General features: G+C 52.3%; 7 protein-coding genes across 7 annotated transcripts; 3 read left to right on the forward strand and 4 right to left on the reverse strand.

Annotated features, from left to right (window-relative positions):
* Positions 1 to 87: 87 nt before the first annotated feature.
* ASPVEDRAFT_78409 (GMC family oxidoreductase) lies at positions 88 to 2634 on the forward strand (the record flags this gene model as incomplete). The annotated part of the gene is made up of 10 exons (XM_040816543.1): positions 88 to 230; positions 290 to 443; positions 499 to 752; positions 801 to 844; positions 913 to 1528; positions 1589 to 1649; positions 1711 to 1996; positions 2058 to 2183; positions 2252 to 2436; positions 2503 to 2634. The coding sequence occupies 10 exons, from the start codon at positions 88 to 90 to the stop codon at positions 2632 to 2634; spliced, it is 2001 nt and encodes a 666-aa protein (XP_040662411.1).
* Positions 2635 to 3210: 576 nt separating this feature from the next.
* On the reverse strand, positions 3211 to 6477 carry ASPVEDRAFT_119470 (TBC domain-containing protein; the record flags this gene model as incomplete). Its single annotated transcript, XM_040805702.1, has 1 exon — positions 3211 to 6477. The coding sequence occupies one exon, from the start codon at positions 6475 to 6477 to the stop codon at positions 3211 to 3213; it is 3267 nt and encodes a 1088-aa protein (XP_040662412.1).
* A 464-nt stretch (positions 6478 to 6941) lies between these two features.
* On the forward strand, positions 6942 to 8796 carry ASPVEDRAFT_247895 (SDR family NAD(P)-dependent oxidoreductase). Its single transcript, XM_040809700.1, has 3 exons — positions 6942 to 7185; positions 7255 to 7544; positions 7634 to 8796. Exons 2-3 carry the CDS (start codon positions 7420 to 7422, stop codon positions 8451 to 8453), a joined length of 945 nt encoding a protein of 314 aa, XP_040662413.1. The 5' UTR covers positions 6942 to 7185; positions 7255 to 7419; the 3' UTR covers positions 8454 to 8796.
* Positions 8797 to 9139: 343 nt separating this feature from the next.
* ASPVEDRAFT_121528 (DENN (AEX-3) domain protein) lies at positions 9140 to 11994 on the reverse strand (the record flags this gene model as incomplete). The annotated part of the gene is made up of 3 exons (XM_040805895.1): positions 9140 to 10486; positions 10539 to 11558; positions 11614 to 11994. 3 exons carry the CDS (start codon positions 11992 to 11994, stop codon positions 9140 to 9142), a joined length of 2748 nt encoding a protein of 915 aa, XP_040662414.1.
* A 960-nt stretch (positions 11995 to 12954) lies between these two features.
* On the forward strand, positions 12955 to 14036 carry ASPVEDRAFT_248079 (uncharacterized protein). Its single transcript, XM_040809705.1, has one exon. It carries the CDS (start codon positions 13066 to 13068, stop codon positions 13618 to 13620), a length of 555 nt encoding a protein of 184 aa, XP_040662415.1. The 5' UTR covers positions 12955 to 13065; the 3' UTR covers positions 13621 to 14036.
* Positions 13672 to 14109, reverse strand: ASPVEDRAFT_247865 (uncharacterized protein). The gene has a single exon (XM_040809699.1). The coding sequence runs from the start codon at positions 14011 to 14013 to the stop codon at positions 13723 to 13725; it is 291 nt and encodes a 96-aa protein (XP_040662416.1). The 5' UTR covers positions 14014 to 14109; the 3' UTR covers positions 13672 to 13722.
* A 2084-nt stretch (positions 14110 to 16193) lies between these two features.
* ASPVEDRAFT_120318 (ubiquitin-binding serine/threonine protein kinase VPS15) lies at positions 16194 to 21115 on the reverse strand (the record flags this gene model as incomplete). The annotated part of the gene is made up of 3 exons (XM_040805785.1): positions 16194 to 20673; positions 20726 to 20846; positions 20902 to 21115. 3 exons carry the CDS (start codon positions 21113 to 21115, stop codon positions 16194 to 16196), a joined length of 4815 nt encoding a protein of 1604 aa, XP_040662417.1.
* Between the last annotated feature and the right edge of the window lie 736 nt (positions 21116 to 21851).

A 21851-nucleotide genomic window follows, 5' to 3' on the forward strand; every position in this document is an offset into this window, starting at 1 on the left:
TTCCTTGGGTTATCTACCTCTGGATCTCTATTTTTGGGGTTTGAAGAGGAAGAGGGAACTGGAATCTGTCTTCAACTAACCGGTACCATGACTATCCCCGAGGAGGTCGATATCATCATCTGCGGTGGCGGCAGTTCGGGCTGTGTCCCTGCTGGGCGCCTCGCCAACCTCGACCACAACCTCTCTGTTCTGCTAATTGAGGCTGGCGAGAGTAACCTCAACAACCCATGGTAGGGTTCCTCAATTGATTAGTTGACTGGTTGATAAGACCTCTGCTTACGACTTCTAGGGTTTACCGTCCTGGTATCTACCCAGTCAACATGAAGCTCGACTCCAAGACAGCTTCTTTCTACCACTCGCGCCCATCTGAGCACTTGGACGGACGCCAGGCCATTGTTCCATGTGCGAACATCCTCGGTGGTGGAAGCTCAATTAACTTCATGGTACTTATCCTGTAGCCCAATACTCTACACTTGACTTCATTACTAACAAACCTAGATGTACACCAGAGCATCGGCGTCAGACTACGACGACTTCCAGGCCAAGGGCTGGAAGACCGAGGAACTGCTTCCTCTCATGAAGAAGCACGAGACGTACCAGCGTGCCTGTAACAACCCCGATATCCATGGATTTGACGGCCCCATCAAGGTCTCGTTCGGCAACTACACCTATCCGATTGCGCAGGATTTCCTCCGCGCGGCCGAGTCCCAGGGCATCCCAACCACGGATGACCTCCAGGATTTGAAGACAGCGTATGTTTCTAGTTGATTTAATAATTGCTTCATACTAATATGCAGCAGTCACGGTGCTGAGCACTGGTTGAAGTGGATCAACCGCGACACGGGTCAGTGCACTTTATACTTTGCCCTAACTTTGCCCTAATTCGGAACTGTTTCTGACGTCTCGGTATAGGACGACGAAGCGATGCTGCTCACGCCTACGTCCACAGCACTCGAGCCAAGCACTCCAACCTGCACCTTCAATGCAACACCAAGGTCGACAAGGTCATCATCGAAAACGGCCGTGCCGTGGGCGTTGCAACCGTGCCAACCAAGCCCGTCGACGGCAAAGAGCCAGTCCGCAGGGTCTTCCGTGCTCGCAAGCAGATCATCGTCAGCGGCGGCACCCTCAGCTCGCCACTGATCCTCCAGCGCTCTGGTATCGGTGACTCTGACAAGCTTCGCCGTGCTGGCGTCAAGCCCATCGTCCACCTGCCCGGTGTAGGCCGCAACTTCCAGGACCACTACCTGACCTTCTCGACCTACAGGGCGAAGCCGGACGTCGAGACCTTTGATGACTTCCTGCGCGGAGACCCTAAGGTGCAGGAGCAGGTGTTTGGGGAGTGGAACATCAAGGGCACTGGGCCTCTGGCTACTAATGGCATTGAAGCCGGTGTCAAGATCCGTCCGACGGAGCAGGAACTCGACGAGTTCAAGAAGTGGCCGACTCCGGACTTTGTCGATGGGTACGAGAGTTACTTCAGGAACAAGCCCGACAAGCCGGTGATGCACTACTCCGTCATCTCTGGGTGAGTGATTCAATATCAATCCAGCAGGAGGGGGGGTTGCACCGCGCTAACAAGAGACAGCTTCTTCGGAGACCACATGCTCATGCCCCCGGGCAAGTTCTTCACCATGTTCCACTTCCTGGTATGCAATCCAAGACCAAACCACCTATTCTCCCTCTATACCGTAGCTAAACAGACCACAGGAATACCCCTTCTCCCGCGGCTCCACGCACATTACATCCGCAGACCCATACGACGCACCCGACTTCGACGCCGGCTTCATGAACGACAAGCGCGACATGGCCGCCATGGTCTGGGGATACATCAAGTCGCGCGAGACTGCTCGCCGCATGAACTCGTACGCAGGAGAAGTAACAGGCATGCACCCTCACTTCAACCACAACTCCAACGCCCGCGCGCAGGACCTCGACCTGGCCACTACCAAGTCGTACGCTGGTCCAAACCACCTTTCTGCGGGCATTCAACACGGTATGCCCTAATTACCTACCTGCCCTAGCGTTGTTGTATATAAACTAACCCATCCTGCTAGGCTCCTGGTCCAACCCTCTAACCCCAGGCAAACAAACATCCTCAACAGCCCTCAACTCCAACAGGTTCGAGGCCCGCGACGAGCTCCAGTACAGCAAGGAAGACATCGCCCATATCGAGAAATGGGGTAAGTCCCTACCATACCTTACCCTTGTTTCATACCAGGTTTAAGCCCTAAATAACTAACAAAAACAGTTCAACGCCACGTCGAAACAACCTGGCACTCGCTGGGAACATGCAGCATGGCTCCACGCGAGGGCAGCAGCATCGCACCCAACGGCGGCGTTCTCGATGAGCGCCTGAACGTCCACGGCGTCCAGGGCCTGAAGGTCTGCGATCTGTCCATCTGCCCTGATAATGTGGGCTGCAATACTTTCAGCGTACGTTTCTCCCTACCCTACATCCACGTGCAATGGATAGCAAGCATATTAACGTGTAATGAATAGACCGCCCTCCTCATCGGCGAGAAATGCGCTGTCCTGACTGCCGAAGACCTAGGATATAGCGGTGATGCGCTGAAGATGGAGGTCCCTGAGTACCATGCCCCCGGCGAGTTTGTTAACCTTGCGAGGCTGTAGGTTGTAGGCTCTAGTTGGGCTTAGGCTGTAAGGGGTGGTGGTTTTCTTTTATTTTTATTTTCTACTTAACTGTAGTCCAGTTCTTTTTTCCTGATCATGAATGACACGGTACATTGCTACGCAGAGAAGAAAGGGATATTCATTATGACTGTTAGTACTAGTAGTGTATATGAATAGCCATAATCAGAATGACTGACTTACTGCCTCTTCCTATGCTCCAGCTATTATTCTGTAGTTTTGATCAGAGAAAAATTTTAATTTTAACCGGGTATCTGTATTTGCATGACCATGTGTGCCAGTTTGCTTTAGAGAGCTGAAATGGGCCAGAAAAGCATCGCTGGGCTGAACAAGTGAAGGAAGGAATCTTTAGTAACACCAGAGTAAGGAAAGTCTCGGTCTATGCTATGCTAAGGAACGACAAGGCAAAAGGTGGTATCATAGAGATAAAACCGACAAAAAGAAAAAAGGAAATGAATGCATATGCCTGCCACGCCGCCATTCTAAAGTAAACAAAACAGTGGGAAATAAAAAGGAAAGGAAATGAGATGGTAAGTCGCAGTACGCTCGTCTACTTGTCTAAGAGGCCTGCGCGGGAGTAGATTGGAATCCTCGCATCTCATTCAGCGCTTCGGTTCTTTTCGCGACGACGTCTTCGGGCCGGACGACGTTGCGGAGTGCCTCGCTTGCTTGGATCAACCCGTCGATGCTAATGGCATGGTTGGTCATCTGGTGGTTGATGTAGGTGTACAGCTCCGCGGGCGTGGAGCAGGTGGTTAGGAGTTGGTTTTCGTTGAGCTTGAGCAGCGCAAGAGCAACCTGGAAGAGGAATGTGCTTCCACCTCCGCTGCCGGAAGTCATATCCTTGGTTGCGGCTTTGTTTGTGTTCTCGCGAGTGCCAGTCGGGGTTGCGGTTGATGAGGTGGGATTTGATGCGGCGGCTGGATTCTTGTTCACTGCGCTCGATACGTCAAGGCAAAGGACTACATCCCAAACGCGATACAGCGCTTCGGCGGAAAGACAGTCGGTGAACACGGAGAGGAACCACTGGAAGGTAAGCGCCTCGAGCTCAACGCCTAGGTTTTCAAGATGATCGGACAGCTTTGGCAGGACCTGGGAAATGTACTGCCGCAGCACCACCTGGTCAGCTCGAGATGCCATAAGTCCGTGGTCGTAGTAGTGCTGTGGCAGAATGGCTTCGATCATAGAAGTGAGCAGCCAGAATGTATCCTCGGCGGTAGGCGTAATAAGAAGAAGCGAGGCGGTAATGAGGTTCATGCCCTGGCAGTATCCCACCTCAGGGTTCCGGCGGGAGTAGGCAAGAAGCACCTCCTTCAGCTTTGTAACGCCAGGTCCCTTACGGAAAAACACATTGTCGGTCAAAGTCCGGTTGATGTCCATATCGATCTGACCCACGACTGACGAATCAGGCTCAGTACCTCCAACTCCCTTTACAAGGTCATCATAGTACCCGGGCACGCGCATCGACGACGCACCGCTGCACTCCGACCAAATCTTGGACCGCAACGCAACTGGAATCCCACCAAGGACGAGAGCTCGGAATTCTCGCCATTTCGCACGACCAACCTTTCCCTTGTTGCCTAGGCCAGAGATCCCCACCATTTCGCCATCGGCCAGCGATACTTCGGGCATGTTCATAGCCTTCGATGGCCGGTCTGATGCCGCCGCAGCCGCAGCCGCGGCCTCTCCTTCTTTCCGGCGTTCGGCGCGTACCTTGCGCAAGAATTCATTCCATCTAACAGTTCTCTCGCGTTGCAGCAAATCATGAAGCTCGGTCAGCTGTTCAAGAAGCAACTTGACAGGTTCATTTTCTGCTCCAGATGCAAGGGCTGCGATCTCGTCCGCAGACGACCCAGCAAACTCCGGGCGATCGGCGACGACAGTAGAGGTGGAAGCAGATGGCTGAGAGTTCGAGTTAACGGAAACCGAGCGGCCTTTTTCAACAGCAACTCCATTATTGCGAGACACTTCCTCACCCGCAGTAGTCAGTGATACAATTGGTCCAGCTGAAGGTGTATGTGAGAGCAACTCTGTCGGTGCAGACGGCACAGTCAAGTAGTCTTGCCAGCGCTGGGCGCTGGCCTCCGGATCGGTTGGGGAGCCTGGGCCAGAGGAACGATAAGACTCGGCAGCGGAAGGCAAATGCTCATTTGCGTCAAGCTCATCGTGGTTATCAGAGGTATCACTTCGGAACGTATTTAGAGTCTCCGCGATGCTTAGTCGGTTTCCGTTGTTCCTCAAAGCACTGGCCTCCCTTTGCCTTCTCTTGCGACGCTGGTCATAAATAAATCCGAAACGGTCTGTTAGAAGATCCCCACCCAAGTAATTCTTGTAAATTGGTGAAAGAGTTGGAGGCTGAGATTCCATGGGAAGGATCGCGTCCATTTCAACCGGTCCGAGATTGGTAGGGTTCGTCGTCGACGTGTCTGCCGCTGCTCCCTGCGAAACACTGGAAGCTGGCTGTCTCCGACCAAGCTGTCCTGACCGTGGTGCGGTGCCTGAGCCACTCGACTTTCCTTGGCCTGTTGGCATGCTCGCGCTACTGTTGATTCGCTTCAGCGCTGCCACCGCTGTCATGCCATGTTTAGTTGCAGGGAGTGCAGGTGGGGGCCCCTTAGTCCTCTCCCGGTTGGCTGAAGAAGCTCTTCCACGATTATTATCAGCCGGGCTCTCATCACGGCTCGATTGGTTCCCCGCGAACAGCTTGACAGTCCAAGATGAGACCGACTTCGAAGATTTGCGTGAATGGGTGCTTGAATTGTCTGTGGCAGGTTGCCCTTCTACAGGCTGGAACAACTGGTCGTCAAGTGGCTTACGACGATTTGACGCGTTACCGGAGGGTATTCGTTGACGGGTGGCATCCTCCTCATCCTCTCCAAGATCAGACATAATACTGCTGGCTCGACTGGTTTTCCGGCTTCCCGCGGCGCTACCGAAGATGAATTCCTGCCAACTGCGCATAGACCCCTGCCGTCTCCGATTCGGAGCACCAGATCCAACGCTCGAAGTTCCCGACTTGTCATCGCTTTCCAACTGGAAGGGCCTGCGAATCGTAGATTGAACAGCAGTATCAAGGTCATCCTCATTCTCGCTCTCAGAGTTACTACCAACGCCATCACTCATCGCCTGTTGCATGAGGCCGCCAACCCTATTCGGGCCTTTAACCGTCTGATCTGGGTCATTTCCCTGGTCACTTTCATCCTTCTGTGAGTTTTCCAATGCATACAGCCGACGCTCAATGTCCTTGTTTGATACCGACGCCTCGCGCAGCATCCTCTTGAGCTCTCTTTCCCTGTCACCAGCACGCTGGCGTAAAGCAGATATCTCGGCATCGCGCTGCGCTAGGTCCCGCGCAAACTGACGCACCAACTTAACCGCACCATTGCTGGTAATCAAGCGTTCAACATGCGCGTCATCTGCGAGATGCAGCGCGCCAGGGAAGTCGCGGACCGGAGCAGAATCCTCAAACAGTGCCGCACGGCCAGAGTTCTGTGAGCTCGTGGTGAGTTTCGCCAGCGTCGATCTCCGGTCCCTGGTATGATCCATAGTGCTGCTGCTTTCGCTCCCTTCGGCCCCGTTCAACAATGTGCTTGTCAGAGCGCGGTTCAGCACCGGTTGGCCTAGGAACCCCGGCGGAGAACGGTCCGGAGAGAGGGACGGAAAGGAGGTCAGATCGGTGTCGGACTCGGTTGCATTAGAAGCAGAATGGCGTTTCTGGGCCTTGGTTCGGATGGCCTTAGCTTTCTGGCTGTGGCGCGACGAGGAAGACGTCTGGGACGAGGAGCGACGCTGCGGAGGGCGAAGACGATGATCGCATTCCGCCATGACTGGGGAGGGGGGTGGAGCAGACGGAGGAAGGGATGGCCGCGGGCTGCATGAATGCTTCGGATGTATCTTGCATAAATGACGACCGTCGCAGAATCGGATCCCGACTTGTTTGATATCGCTCAGCTGTTGGGGGCGAGATTTCTAAGCTTTGGGCGGCTCTCGCGGGGTCCCGTTGGGTGTCGCGAGGGTGGGTAGGACAAAAAACTACAGCAGGCAGGGTAGGCTGGTGCACGCGCTGTAAGCGGAAAGAGACCAAAGAAACAGGGATAAGACAGACTCGGGAAGAAATCAGACAAAGACGATCAAGGAGAAGCGTCAAGCCGGCATAAAAGAAGGAGATCGAGGCCGGCGTGCACAAGAATGTTGATGGACCGAAGCCAAGAGAGACTCCCACAGAGCGTCATGACGTGGTGGCTGCATGTGACTTGACCGCCTTTCCCACGGCGTCTGGGCCTGAAAGCTTCGAGTTGGCTTTCTTTGTCTCTGCGCAGCAAGAGATTCACTTCTAAATTTACTCTTTGCAGGGCAAGTCGAAAATTCTCGAGAAGTAACCACCAATGCCATTGGATCTACAACCTTCGAGGATTTGAGTTGCCCCGATCTATTCTAGCATCCACCCCACGCGAGACCTCAAAAAACCCAATATTCCAATGACCTCTGCAACTACTACTATATAGCAAGAAATATTATAATAATAATCGTCCGGTATAATATCCACCGATCTCAGATCAGACCTAGGTAAACTGTAAACAAGGCTTACTCATCCCCACCCAGGGCGAGTTCAGCCTCGGTTCTCCGCAACAGCCGACCCCAGCTTTGACCCGACCAGCTTTCGAGTATAAAGAGGGGGCGCCCGCTGCACGTCCACCCTGTTGAACTCCTCTCCCTCGCCTCCGTACCCTGTCCGGCATCTATAATTATACATTCACCCCGTCCATCATGGCCTCAACCGCCCGTCAACGCCTCCAAGCCATCAGCCAGCAGCTAGTCGAGGGCATCCCCGACGCAGGCACCTTCGAGAACATCCCCAAGATCCGCCAGGTCGCAGGCGACTCAGTCGGACCGTACGTCCTGCCAATCCCCGACTAAATAGCCTTTTAACTAGGGGAAGAAAGAAACAAAGACAGCCAATCTAACATCCATGCCATAACAGCCGAGTAAAGGACAAAGTCGCCATTATAACCGGTACAAACTCCCCCCTCGGCATCGGGCGCGCAACAGCCCACCAATACGCCCACAACGGCGCCAAAGCAGTCTACCTGTGCGACTACGCCTCCGAGCACCTCGAGACACACGCGCGGGAGCTCAAATCGCTATACCCGGGCGTCGACGTCCACACGCGCGCCTTCGACGCCGCAAACGAAGCGGAGCTGCAAACCGTGGTTGAGCACGCGGTCTCCACGTACGGCCGACTCGACATATTCTTCGCGAATGCCGGCGTTTCGGGCTCGAACCGGCCGTTCTATGATGTCTCCGCGGACGAGTTCGGGGAGACGCTGAGGATTAACACCGTTGGTGTGTTTCTGGGCGCGAAGCATGCTAGTAAGGCCATGTTGAAGACGAGTAAGGAGAAGCCGTATCCCGGTGGGAGTATCATCTGTACTGCGTCGGTGGCTGGATTGCGATCGAATGCGGGCGCGACGGATTACAGCGCGAGTAAGGCGGCTGTTGTATCGATTGCGCAGACTGTGGCGTACCAGTTGGTTGGGACGGGGATTCGGATTAATGCGCTTTGCCCTGGTGTTGTGGAGACGGGGATGACCGCTCCGATGTATGAGGCTGCGAGGGCGAGGGGGACGGAGAAAAAGATTGGGCAGTTGAATCCGTTGCGTCGTGGGGCTGTGGCAGATGAGATTGCGAGGGTTGCGCTGTTCCTTGGAAGTGATGAGAGCAGTTACGTGAATGGGCAGGCATGGGCAGTTTGTGGTGGGTTGAGTGCTGGGCATCCTTATGTGCCTGGGAAGATAGCATGATTTTCAAATCTACGACTGAACTACGTAGGAGGAATACTACGTTACGATAGGGACAATTTTCGAGTCAAACTTTAAGTTTTACAAACAATATCAATTAACTATAAACACCCCCGCAGGTTCTGGCAGGCGGGACAAACAAGACTGCACTTCTCGAGCACAGCCAGGCAGCTTTCAAAGCAGCTCCATCGCGAAGAAAATCGACAAAAGGAATTTGGGGGTGACGGATAGGAAATATCGAGGGAGAGGCTCGCCCAGAATGTGGAGGCCACGGGCTGATCTATTCAAGACGAAGCAAAAGACGCCCTAGAACATGAATGTTCTAGTATAGAAGATATAAAAAATAATAAATCGCCCAACAACGGGTGCGAAGCGTGGGGGGAATCAAGCGAGGCCGTCAGCCTGACAGCCTTCAATAAAGCGAAAATGAGAATAAGTTCCAAGAATAAGTTCCTCCAAAGAAAGCAAAAAAGCGTCCAAAAAAAAAAAAGAAAGAAAGAAAGAAAAAATCTTCGACAGACGTTGCGAGGGCAGGAATATCCAAAATGAGGCGCAAACAAGACTGGAAACCAAAAATAGTGACAAGATTGGTCACAACTCGCTCTAGATCTGACAATATTGTATGCGGAGCAGATGTCGTGTCGAGGTCGTCGAAATCAACCGTTGCATCATCGATTGATGGGAGATATTTACGCGAGCATGCGAGGAGTAGATCGCATGAGGTCCTCGCTGGCTTGCTTGGAAAGCGTGCCAGTCTCGGTTTGATCGTTCATGCCATCCGTCTCATGGGCATGCTCGTCGTCATCCTCGACGATCCGCGTTGGGATCTCACCCGGTCCGTACTGTTGGCTAGACCTCTCTGGGAATGTTGAGCTGCTGACCATCGACATCGATGTGCTTGATCGGTTGTGGATCAAGTCAGGAGTAGGGGGAACGCTTGTTCGGCCATCAGGGTGAAGGGTGCTGCTCTCGCTGTCACCCATTTCGCTGCCCTCTCGGGGGGTTGACAGACCCCGAGCAGCTTCAAGACGGTTCTCGTCCTGGTTTGACTTTCCAGTCACAGAATCGCCATCCTCCGCATCTTGGGCAAGTTGCAACCCCTCGACAGCAGCGGCACACTGCTCACTGATGCTGCGGATAATGTCCGAGATGGCATCTGTCTTGTCTCGCAGGTAGCGATCCGCGACATCAGTCACGCTGAGGCGCGCAATATTGCGTTGTCCTTGCCCAATGTTCAGTAAATGTTCTTCCATGTCTGGATTCAAGTTCGACACACCATTTGAGGAATCGCTCTCGGCCTTGGATTCCTTTGTCTTTGATTCCTTGCGGTCCTTCACGGACTCTGCGCGCTTTTCAGTCTCCTCTTCCTCCTCAGCAGCTTCCCGCTCAGCTAATTCATTGAGGTCGGCTGCGCTGCCGATTGAGCGGACAAGGTGTTCCATGTGGTGAGCCTTGCCATTAATCAGACTACGCAAGTGCAGGACAACCCGCTGGACATCATCGCGCTGGCGTGCAAGAGAGGTGGTCGTATGCTGCAAAGCAGCAAGCTCCTTCTGGTTGCGCTTGCGCTCGCGCTCCAGCTCTTCTGCGATCTCCTGCTGGAGAACCAAGGCTTCGAGAGCATCGTCACGCTGCTTCTCAGTGCCAGAAAGGCGCAGAGTAAGACGAGCGACATCGTCCTTCTGTTGATCAATAAGGCCAGAAAGGCGACGGTTCTCACGCTTGTGGTTCTCGATCTTGACCTTGAGTTCGCTGGTTTCCTTGGTGAGCTGCTCAGCGAAGGCCTGGAACTTGAGGAACTGTTGCTTCCAAGTTTCCAACTCCTCAACCAAGAAGTTGTTGCGCTTGGTGACCTTGCCAATCTCGGTATCCATGCGGCCCTTAAGGTTGATAAAGTCTTGCCATGCCTCCATGGCATCACGAGAGTACTGGTTACGTTCACGCACAATTTCATTGAGGTGACGCATCGAGACCTTGGTCATAAGGGGCTTCTTCACAGAGCCACCGAAAATGGCCTTCATGCCGGTGTTGCGTCCCTAAGAAAAAGTCAGTATACCACGATTCAATTAGTTCCTGCGGGTTTCTTACCAGTTTTTCACAAACGTGGTCCATGACTCCCATCACGGAGTCCTGGTTCCACCACGTGGGTTCCTCAATGCTCTCGACCTCACCCCGCATGACAATGATCTGTCCAGCTGGGATAAGTTTGCCGCCAGCGTACGCAGAGCGGAGATGGTTGGGGACACCAGATGGGGAAACATCGCCGTTCAACGCCTGCGTCAAGCGGTTGATGAACTTTGTGCGCTGGCCGGGGTTCAAAACATTCGGTGGACTGGAGGTCAGCACGAAGTTGCGGTCCAAGTCTACCACAAGAGCATCGGACGGGGCATTAAACAGTGTTCGGCACTCGGCAGTCACACCAAGAATGTAGGGGCCGGGTTCCTGGACGAGATCCTTGATATGGCGGGCATGAACCATTGGAACGTAGAGACCGCTCCACTCGTAAATGCGAACACAGTAACGAATGGTTTCCGCGGCAATAGTAAGCATAGCCGGGTAATGGCTGACAAAAATTATGCGGCGGGTGGGAGAAACAGCGGCTTCGATGACACCAACGATGTTAGGGATTGACAAACACGTGAACAACGGCCACATGGAGAAGTTCTGGAAGCCCGTCGGAGACGATGGGAATTGGTAGCAAAGGGCATAATCCTTCATGTCGATCCGAACAAGGTCGTTCAGGCGGGGCGCGGGGAAGCTGAGAATGCGGGAGACTTCTTCAGCGTGGAAGAGATTGGTAGCCTTGTTCCAGTGGATCCACATTCCACGAAGATAATCGCCGAGTAAATCGTACAATGGATACCGGGAGAGGAAGCTCAGACAGTATGGGATCCAGTAAGTCTCTTCGGGGTTGTCGTAAAAGTCAGACTCGGTCTTTTTGCGCAGTTCACGGATTGTCTCGGCTCGCTTTTCATCAGCACGGGACCAGACGCGCAGGGCAATTCCGTAAAGGGTGTGAGAAGAATCCTGCTGTAAAACGAAAGCATGGTGAACGCAGTGTGGTTGGTTTTTGCCGGTGCAAATCTCGACATCGTGAGGAAAGCAGGCCTATCAATTGTTAGTTTCTCTTTTCCCCAACCCATTTTGTTGCGGAGATACACACCCTCATTGCTGAATGCAGAGCCTTTGCGATTTCATTGTCCTGCTCCAGGCGGGGACTGCTTCCCAAGATCTCTGGCAACCAAAACTGGCCCACTGCACCCTTCATATGTCCAATCTTCCCCTGAGAAGGCGTAGGTGCCTTGACCCATTGCGAGGGCTCCCGGCCCACGCCGCATACCATATACGCATGGGTAAGTGTTTTCGGCGTTCGCTGTGCTGGTTTTAAGTTGGCCTGGGAAGGGATCGGTTGTGTGATACGGGAGTGTAGCGAAGAGGTGCGACTAGGAACGACCAGCGAATTTTCCCCTTGGTCGCGGGTCGATGGCCGTTCACGAGTGGGCGGGCGGGCGTAGAAAGAGTGGTCTCTCAGAGACGGACCCATACTTGCGGTTGAATATGGGGGGATGTGTAAAGGATTGTTGTACAAGGGGCCCCGGCTTTCGCAAGTAGCCGGACTTTTTTTTTATCAGATATCGCTTTTAAAAACGATATCTAGATCCGAGAGGCAGCACTGCTGAGCGGAAAAAGGGAGTGAGTGACAAGCAGAAAGGAAGGACGAAGAGCGAAAAAGGAGCAGCCAAAGAGAATGACGGGCAAATCAAGGCTGTCGGGGACGGCTACTACAGGACATGAACAGACGCGAAGAGCATCTGCCAGACCAGCGAGCACGTCAAAAAAGAGAGTATCGAACAGCGAGACGAAGCAAGGCGCGATACCTCTCTTGGCTGCCGTCGAGGAATGGATGACCGGAGTTAGGAAGGGAGAGGAAGAGGTAAGGAAGAGAGAGGGAGTCGAAGCATGGAAGACGAAGCATGGAAGAGGGGGCGGAGAGCACGGAACTGCAACTGGGACTGGGCCAGGAACAAGACCGGGACTGACTGGGCCAGGCACAGAAAACAGGAACAGGGGGAGAGGAGCACACGGCAGGCACGAAGTCAATCTTGTCCCCGAACAGCTTAGCCCAGCAGCCGGCGACTCCAGAGCACAGGCTAAGGGGCTCGGATATTAATCTGGGCGGATTTTAATAAATGTGGTGATGGAAAGAGTAATCGCCTTCTTATTGCATTAGGACAGGAGTAGTCTAGGCTGCGGAGTCGTCGTCTGTTTGTTCCTGCGCAGAGAGCCACTGTCACGGGATATTCTCCTGAGCAGTCGGAGGTTGAGTATTCCAATATGGAAACTGACAGTCTGGCTACGGATAAACGAATAATGACTCAATGAGTACACCATCCTCGTCCAGTGCAGTCAAAATTTTCATCAACAGTGGACTCGAGGCATTCCAGGAAGCTTCCACGCGAGAGATCGCCACGAGTTCAGTGCGAGCCAGTCCGCCAGGAGGAGCTGAGCGAGTGGACAAGTGACAAATTTTGCAACCAAGAAGGTTTAGCCTGGTGCTTGGAGCTTATCAGGGGTTGGGGAATCTGAAACCGAGCACAAGGAGGAGGCAACGTGAATGGCTCAGGGGCTGATCATTATTTTCCATTTAGCAGTCGGTCACCCACAGGCCGGCAGTAGTGGCTCTGTGATTCTGGGACCTGGGAACTCCCTGCAGCAGCTTGCGACTTGCGAGAGGGCGACTCGCCGGCTCGGTGACAACTCAGACCGATCACACTGCACAGATTCGATGGATCGAGAGATCGAAGCTTATCGACTCGGGCTGCACGCTCTGGGAACATTCTGCTCCAAACCATGGCTTCCCGTCCCGAGGCAGCCTGCTGAATCCTGTCGCCTCACTGCCTGCACTCTGCAGCCACCGGAGCATAACTGTAATCTCGTCCTGGACCACAGTCGACGGCCTCCGGCTCCTTGCGCTGTCACTGTTGACGGTCAGCGTCCAGACTGTCCTCGACTCTCGTCCACGGTCCACGGTCGCCCACGTCTCAATCGCACTTTAATTATTTGGTTCAGATCCGTCCGACCGTACCACTCAAGTCGCTGCTGTGCTGTTATTGATTTTCTTCATCCCTCGCCCAATTTTCAAGGTCTGCATTCTAAACTTAATCAATAGTGTTATAAAGACGATCGCACAAAGACCTGTTGTTACGACTTGCATATCAATTTCTCAGACCCTGCGACTGCGAGGCAATGAGGCATCTCCAGGAATCTCAAATCACCCACAGTCCACGATTCCACGGCCTGTGCGCAAACTCGTTGTCTCCGCCGATCGGACCTCTCTCCAACTCGGCAGTTTCATATCTGCAAACTGCGGGTCCGAGACACCTTCAATCATTTGGACTTCACTTGGAGTTGGAGACTCTGCTTTACCCTGGTTATTTCCGGCCGAGTGGCTGGAAATGTCAACCATAGTGCTCCGTAGTGTTGTATCGACAGAACTTACGGACAGTGCCTCCCCCGTCAGGATATAAATCGCAAAGACTCTTGTCAATGAGGTATCGGACATTAATAATGCGAACAGTGCCGTCCAGTTAGCGCCGGATACGCACGCACAGCCCTCCAAGCCTCCAAGCCCCCAGAAAGCCTCAACCGGGTTGCAGGACCGTAGATGTCGAGGAGCTCCCCGTGTTTATTCAAAGCGTTGCAATCGACCTACTTGGGCAACGTGATGTATTATTTCAAGATCTACCAAGGACGCGATGCTCCCACCACTGGGGATTCTCTGTTCGCATCTCATGTGTCAGTCGAATCCACGGCCATTTGGTGCGCCAATATCAAACAGAGGTCGACCAGTGTCAAAGCGATCGTCCATGAGTGCTGCGTCTACCCGTGAGTTTGAATATAGCTCCCCCAACCAGGCCGGGGTTTTGAATGGCAGTCCTGCAGAGCAATCCAACAGAATTCGAAGCCATCCCCAATTCGCTAACGTCAACCGCAGCTACCCACTCGTGAGCCGTGACCCTCCTCAGTTGTCAGTGCTCACTCCTCCCTCCTCAGTTGTGGCAAACGATGGCCTTGCAGCCGCCAAACAGGCTCGCCTGCCCGCCAAATCTTGTAGTACTCTGTACTCAGAGTAGTCTGGCCTCTGCCCATGACGCGCATCTTCGCCGTTTAACTTGTCCGCCGAATGGGATTGCGGCGGGAGTACACACCTTACAAGGTAGTGAACCCGGCGGGAGGAGAAAGGCCTGCCAAGCGGGAAACGGCAAGGTAGTACTGAATTTGAGCACGAACTGCCGGTTTATTTCGTTGTCAATTTTCATCCAACGGAGTGGGGTGAACCTTGACTGGACGGTATGAAACGCGTCTGTATCAGGTTAATTTGGTCTTGGTGGTTGTCTGTAGAACTACACTTTAGGCCCTGAGTAGTTTGAAATAAATATCTAAAATGCCGGATCTAGAATTTGTAAAAAGTATGCTGTTCATAGCCTTTTGTTATGATTGATTAACTTTTTGTTCTTGGATGTGTTCTTGGAGATTGTGTCCTTTTACCCTGCTCTAGGTAGCGCGATTTATATATCTGCACTGTTACGAGGATGCTCTCCCATCAACCAGTTTAAACATTGACAAATTATTACACAACACTCCCATAAACTCCCGCTATATCTCCAGTACTAATTTACTCAGGAATATAAACAACCCATATTTGCCTCTCACAACATTCGCGGCAAAAACACCATCATGCCGGCATAGATACACAGACCAGGCCCGGGCATCAAACAGCAGGCCAGAAACCCAACCAATCCTGCAGTAACATCCTCAACCCAATCTCAAAAAGCCGTTTTTGTTTCACCCGGATCCTTGATCGTGACCTGTCACCCCAAACCGACCCTAAACTCTATACATTATTGTAATGGATCACCACCCACCGATCATCCCTTGACAGGTCATATTAGAACGGGTACCGGTAGGTACCGTGGGGATTACCCATGCTCGGTCCGTACTAGGTATTCTTAGGCTCAACGACTCAGGTTCGTCACTGCAAGTTCCAACGTCCCCGCAAAATCCAACGGCCTGCACGGCTGACCAGTGATGACTGATGACCCGCTATTTGATTGACGTGAGTTCAGACAGATCACATCTGGCACTGGATGGATGACGACTGAGGAGTGAGAAGAGGTTGGGATAGAAGGCTGACGAAGTTCGACTGGAGCAAGATGCCACGCGCATGCAAGGCTGAGACCGGGATTATGACTCGTGTGCAGGACAGCAGAGTTGGCGAGACAGGAGTTGACCTGACTTGGTTGACTGTGATGAATCGCAATGAATAAGGTTCCGATTTTTGCCTTTGGGGATGGACACTTCTAAGCGGTTTGCTGGAGACACCGGCGAGGGGCTGGTTATCCCTGTTCTCTGTTCCTGTTTCTATGTGAGTGCGGAGTGTACTTTGGTGTTGATGTTGAGGAGCCATGGGGTTGAGATGGACTTCTTGAAACATCGTCTTGCATTTATTCAGGGATGAAAATCCTAGTACGGCCATGTTATTTTGTTCATTTGGGGTATTGTTCCATTGAGATTTTATTATACCGTCAACACCTCAGAAGAGTAGTTATTTCTATCTAAGCGCCTTGAAAGGAGCAGCGTCCCGCAGGCGAGCCGCGGAAAATGTGTGCAAACAAGACCAGCAAAGACTAGGTACCATAACCGTTAAAATTTCTCATTATATTGTGCATCGCTATCCCTATCTTATTGGAAAACATAAACCATCCCCGCCCGGTCTACGCTTATAACCATGCCGTACGGCACGCGCAGCACCGCGATGTCCTGAATAAAATCTAGATGACTTTTCAACAGCTGCTGCTGCTGGAGGCTTATCACCGTGCTCCGCGGTAACCGCCCGCTTCCGCTCTTTTTACTACCCCCCTTGGTGCCGCTGCCGTTGCTGTTGGTAGCAGGGTTGGGTAGGTGTTCGGTGGTCAAAAGAAGCGACGCAACTGGTTGGGATAATTCGTAGCGTGGTGTCCCCGTCATCCCTCCATCTGAGATGGGGTCGAGTCCGCTGACAATACTAGACTGTTCGGGGCGAGCCAAATCCCAGAATCGGATCTTGCGGTCACAGCCGCCTGAGATGATGAAGCCGCATCGGATGCTGTTGTCCTTTCCGTCGTCCGGCGAGTCGAATCCAGTGGCAAAAGTGCAGATTCCCGATGGAGCACCCGTGGGTGACGGGCCGGATGGGTATTCTGTGGTTCCTGGTGCCTCGGTTGCAAAACGGCTGAGCATACCTTCTGGACGGTCTCCTTCGACAAGCCATGCTTCGTAGTCCTTTTGACTAAGTTGAGCTTGCCTGGGTTTCTGATTCTCTGACGTATCTCTGGAATTCGCGTTGTTGAGCCCGAGAGAATCAGCGCGATAGACCTCACGACATCGGATCTTCTCGATGTCCCAAATCGTTATCTCATTCCCGTGACTGCCGCTCCCTGAGACACACACCCACCGGCCACGGCCTTTGGTCGGATGAACCTGCAATCTGTGAATTGGACCGGAGCCCGATAAACCCCATGCCTTAAGCCGGACCTGAAACCTGAGATCCCAGAGATCGAGGATTCCATGTGTTGTACCCACAAGAAGCCAGTTGTGTTTGCGATCACAGCAGAAGGTTGTAGGCGTTCCATGGTGGATAGGGTTTTGCAATGTATAGACTGGTAGCATGGTTTTCATGTCCAGAGCGATGATTCGACACAAGCTCGTCGCAATAAGCAGCGTAGACTGCGCATCTACCCGAAAGTGTTCAAGCCAGGTAGCATACTCGGGAGACCCATCGTCTGCCGTGGATAGCTGATATTCGCGCACGAGCTGCAGTTTTCCGTACCGCACCGTGCCGTTGACATTGTGATAATCAACCTTGACCGCGTGGACACTACCGTCAGTAGCACCACTGACGAATGTATGTGTATTCTCAACAAAGGTCAAAGCTTTCACCTTGGCTTCATTAGAATGGCGGTAAGTCTGACGTGACCGAGGGGTCAGGTTCTTTTCTAGGCGCGTCGTGTCCCAAACTTTGACAGTCCCATCATCAGAGCCGGTGACAAAGAATGAGTGATCCGGGGCAACAACCACTCGGTTCACCGGTGCACTATGTTCGCCAAATAGGGCCACGAGTGTCCCTGTTGGTTTCCAGACCTTATTAGCATCGCGATCGTTTGCTTTCGTTATTGGGCGTCGACTATCCACTTCTTTAACGTAAGGGCCAAGATCAAAGAAGTCCGTAGGATAATTTTCTGCAAAAACCGAGTCCAAAAGCTTGAGAATAGTGGGATCGTCTCCTCCGTAAGAGTGGTTGGCATGATACTGCCGCACTTGCTGCTCTAGAGGTTTCCTTTCACCGGGTGCAGGCGAGGCGGCCGACTCGGTTGCATCTCGCTGGTGTGGAACACCGATTTTGCCGAAGGCATTCGCTGAGCTGGTACCTGTTTCTGCGTATGCTTTTGCGGTATTACGGTTAAGCAAGCTTATGGCGCTAGACTTCTTCTGCACTCCCGCGGATAATCCTTTCACACTGAGATTTTCCCTTTCCGTTGATGAGCTCTCTTGACCAGGGCTTCGTCTACCTTGTGAGATCCTGGGCTCCGTATCCGAGCTAGGGGGCGACATTGGTCGAGATCCCGGTGCTGCACTCGGGGATGACGCGATAGGCGAGGAACTGGGTGACTCCTCAGCACGAAGAATGTCAACGGCATTTTGTCGTGGAGTAGCGGAGCCCCCCCCGATTTCTCGTGGTACCTTGCTTTTGGAGCGCGGATGTCGCCGTCGGGAATTTGTCGTGTTGTCAATCGTAGTTGAAGCATCAAGCAGTGCATCCGTGATTGTATGTGGCTTGTTATCTTCGGCTCGAGTTGTTGGAGGCCTCCCTAGCGAGTTCCTCCGCGGCTTAACGTTTTGACTTCTATCGAAGAACACCGTCTGAGGCGTAACTCCATAATCAATCAAAGCAACAACATTATTCAAAGGGGATTTCCCGTTCTCGAGTTCTTTCGTTTGGCGCGTCGAGACCCTCCAAATATGTTCACGAAGAGCGACCAGCTTGGACTCGTCATCTGTACTCATTCCAATATTCCTCATTCGCGCGATCCAGTACTCGTCTTCTTCATTTTTGGGTTGCGAGCTTAGGGAAAAGAGTTTCTGGTTCTTCTTCGGAGCCAAAACATTAGCGCTACCTAAAGCTGAAGTACCGTGCCGACTGATAGACTTCCAGAAAAGGCCCTTTTCGGTATTTGAAGCCCACACTGACGCCAAATCATACACAGTCTTTGGGAGTGGAGCTTTCAGAGCATCAAGTATATCCCCTTCGGAGAACTCCACAATAGGCACCCTCAGAAACGGCATAACAAGCGGCGAAAGGATAGAATATCTATCTGCGACAGATATAAACTTGGTCGAATTGACAACGAAGCTGACAGATGCTTCTCGGATCCAAGAGTTTGGATGGACCAGCAAGCGAACAGTAGCATGAAGGAGATCCCAAGTGGTGGACCTCTGGAAAAGACCAAGATCAGCCATGGCAGCAAGCGAGCGAATGACCCTCTCAACAACAAAGTCCTCCGGGTCTGTCATCGACTGCACCATTAAAGGTAGGATATACTGCTCCAGGCTTGTGCTCCCTACATAGGCCGCAACACCCACGACGGCCTCAAAAAATGCACACTTGAGGATCCAATCCCGGTCATTCAGATATGTATTGAGGTGGCTCAAGATTAGCTCGTTGGTTTTTAGGTTGCCGAAGAAAACACATAAGCTGGATACTGATCCTAGGAATGCACGACGGACGGACGCATCGCTGTCGGTCAACAGGGCCTTCGTGTGAGCTTCGAAGTAGTCAAGAAGATCCATCCTTGCCACGTCGTAAAGGTTATGGTAAGTGGCGTCCTCGGTCCATCTTGGTTCAGAACCGGCCGGCATTAACGTGGGCAGGCGTGTGTCAGACCGCAATGCTTGCATCATATCAAGGAATCTGAGTGAAGAATGTGCTAGTGATGCAATACAGGAGGCATACGCAGCGCGAACGGGTGGATTGGGATGCACATTCGCGCTGAGAACAAACGGCTGTACTCTAGGGAAGATGTACTCTGAGAAAAGATATGCATTGACCGGAGACACGACCTGAACCATCTCCAGGAGCCCCGCAAGAGCACGTATCGCGGCAATTTTCACAGAATCCGTGCGATCGTTGAGGAGAATCATGATATAGGGGAGAATGCGGTCCAGCTTGGCTTCGTCAGATACCCTTTCCGCAAATGCAAGAAGAATATCACAAGCCTTGATTCGAGCGGATGCTTTGGACGTGTTGCGGAGACTGGAGACGACGAGCGTCAAGAAAATCAACACCCCATCATCGGATCCTGCGCGAAATTTCGAATTTTGGTATTCATAATGCGGCAGGTCAAGCTCAACAGGGAAAGTGTTCCCAGTAAGCCTAGAACTGATACTCGTGGGGCGGCTTTTGTTGGCCTTGGGGGTTGCACCCAGAAAGTAAGATATCTTGTCGAAGTCTAGGTAAACTCTCTCTATCCTGTCATCCGCTTCACCTCGGTTTGCTGATCCGGCTTCCACCTGTGTCCTGCCAGAGGAAGGGTCGGTCATAAGGGACATGTATTGATGTAGGAAACTGTAAAAGTATTCTGGAAATGCCTTGATCTTCCAAAAGTTCAAGTATTCTTCAGCCGAATATCTGGATTCAGGATCAAGCTGAATCATGTGCAGGATTAAAGCACGTATTTCAGGATCTTCAATCTTGGCTAGTTGACTGTGCTCCGGGCTGTACTCGCCTTTTCGATATTTGTAGATTTGACTCAACGTGAAGATCGGCGACTCCAAAAATAGTTCCGCAATAACACAACCCGCACTGAATATGTCCATGGCCCAGTTCACATTTCTACTCCCCGGCTCCTCGTTTGCGACGAGGAACCTCTCTGGGGCCAAGTAACATGTTCGACGCCCTGACGTATCAAAGTAGAAATAGAAATCGGCGGGGTTGTCCTCTGGAAGAAAGGTAGGTTTGAATGAAGAGGAAAAATCCGAGAGATATACCCAATTCCACGCCGTGACCAAGACGTTCTCTGTCTTAATATCACCGTGGAAAACCTCAACCGCATGGCAGTCTCGGAGAGCGCAGAGAATCTGGAAAGCGATCCATTTCTTCTCGATGTCCTCCGGGAAGGGGCGGGTGCTATATAGGTCAGAATTACTCAATCTATAGCCTTGGGGTTCATATCCCGCACCTCATCCGATCATATAGTGAGCTGTGGATATACTGGCGCACTAGGTATCCACCAATGCTTGTTTCCAGTATCCTCTGAGAGCCTAGAGCATTTGGAATATCTGATAACAGGTCACGTTCGCCTACCCCGGAATATTAGAGCGCGATATTATGATAAATAGGGGTCATGAAACATACGGATAATGGCTCTGACGTAAGGCTCCAGCTTCATGCTTGGGTAAGGCTTCATGATTACCTTTACAAAAACTAAGCCATTTTTTTGCCTAGCTCGGATACTTTTCATGAACCTGCCACCGCCCATAGACTTCTCATATGTCAGGTCCGATAGCTCGGGGATATCGATCCCCGCCGAACCCGCAGAAAGGGTCGTGAGGGAGTAGCCTTGACCCATAGTGTCGCGGCGTCTTCATTACATAGAGATAAAACTCAGGAGACGACCATCGTTTGAATGCACGTCAAGACCAGCTGACGGCGAACCACAGAAAAAGACCTCACAGCGTTTCCCCAACAGAGAGCTGCACGATCGAAGATCACAATTGGACAAGGACGCGTAGAGGGGCGGACGGAGGATGGATGCGCGGATCACATGCTGTCAAGGCGGTGAGGGCGGGCTTATCTTCCTTCACCAGCCAACCTTCGTTTCTCGACATACTCGAGTGCTTTTTTAACCTTTTTTGGGGGTGAAATTTCCAAAGTTTATTGATATTCGAGTTGTACGGCACCAAAGCTATACGCTCTCTTTCGAGTACGTCGATGAGAACTGTTGTTTTGGCCCCGAGTGACCCGGTAGATCCTCGGGAGCCTAAGTTTCAACACCCATGTTTCGTTCTAGAATTCTGGGCCAATAATCGGTAGGCTTGATAGTTGGCCCTCACTTGTTTGTCCTGGACATCTCGGTCGTGTTATTTTATCTATAACAGTGAGCTAACAGCTGTCAGACCATCGTTGTGGACCTGAAAATTCGACGTGTTTTCTACGGCGAAAAAGGGAAAAATCGAAACCTCCCGTCCCTCTCGCTCAGGCGGAGGGCTGCCTTACTTTAGGTAGATATCCTAATAGGCTACCTGGAGTAAAAGGCACCCTCGTGGTGAACCTTCAGTGTTGCGTCTCGTGGTAACTTCTGCTGA

This window comes from Aspergillus versicolor (genome assembly GCF_001890125.1).
Source record: "Aspergillus versicolor CBS 583.65 unplaced genomic scaffold ASPVEscaffold_1, whole genome shotgun sequence".
Lineage (NCBI taxonomy): Eukaryota > Fungi > Ascomycota > Eurotiomycetes > Eurotiales > Aspergillaceae > Aspergillus > Aspergillus versicolor.

What these genes read in the sequence shown, in the direction of transcription:
- ASPVEDRAFT_248079 (XM_040809705.1), top strand. Translation starts at nt 13,066, where the DNA reads ATGGCTCAGGGGCTGATCATTATTTTCCATTTAGCAGTCGGTCACCCA.
- ASPVEDRAFT_247865 (XM_040809699.1), bottom strand. Translation starts at nt 14,013, where the DNA reads ATGTCCGATACCTCATTGACAAGAGTCTTTGCGATTTATATCCTGACG.
- ASPVEDRAFT_247895 (XM_040809700.1), top strand. Translation starts at nt 7,420, where the DNA reads ATGGCCTCAACCGCCCGTCAACGCCTCCAAGCCATCAGCCAGCAGCTA. An exon ending in GCAGGCGACTCAGTCGGACC is followed by an intron (nt 7,545 to 7,633) that starts GTACGTCCTGCC and finishes ATGCCATAACAG; the next exon opens with CCGAGTAAAGGACAAAGTCG.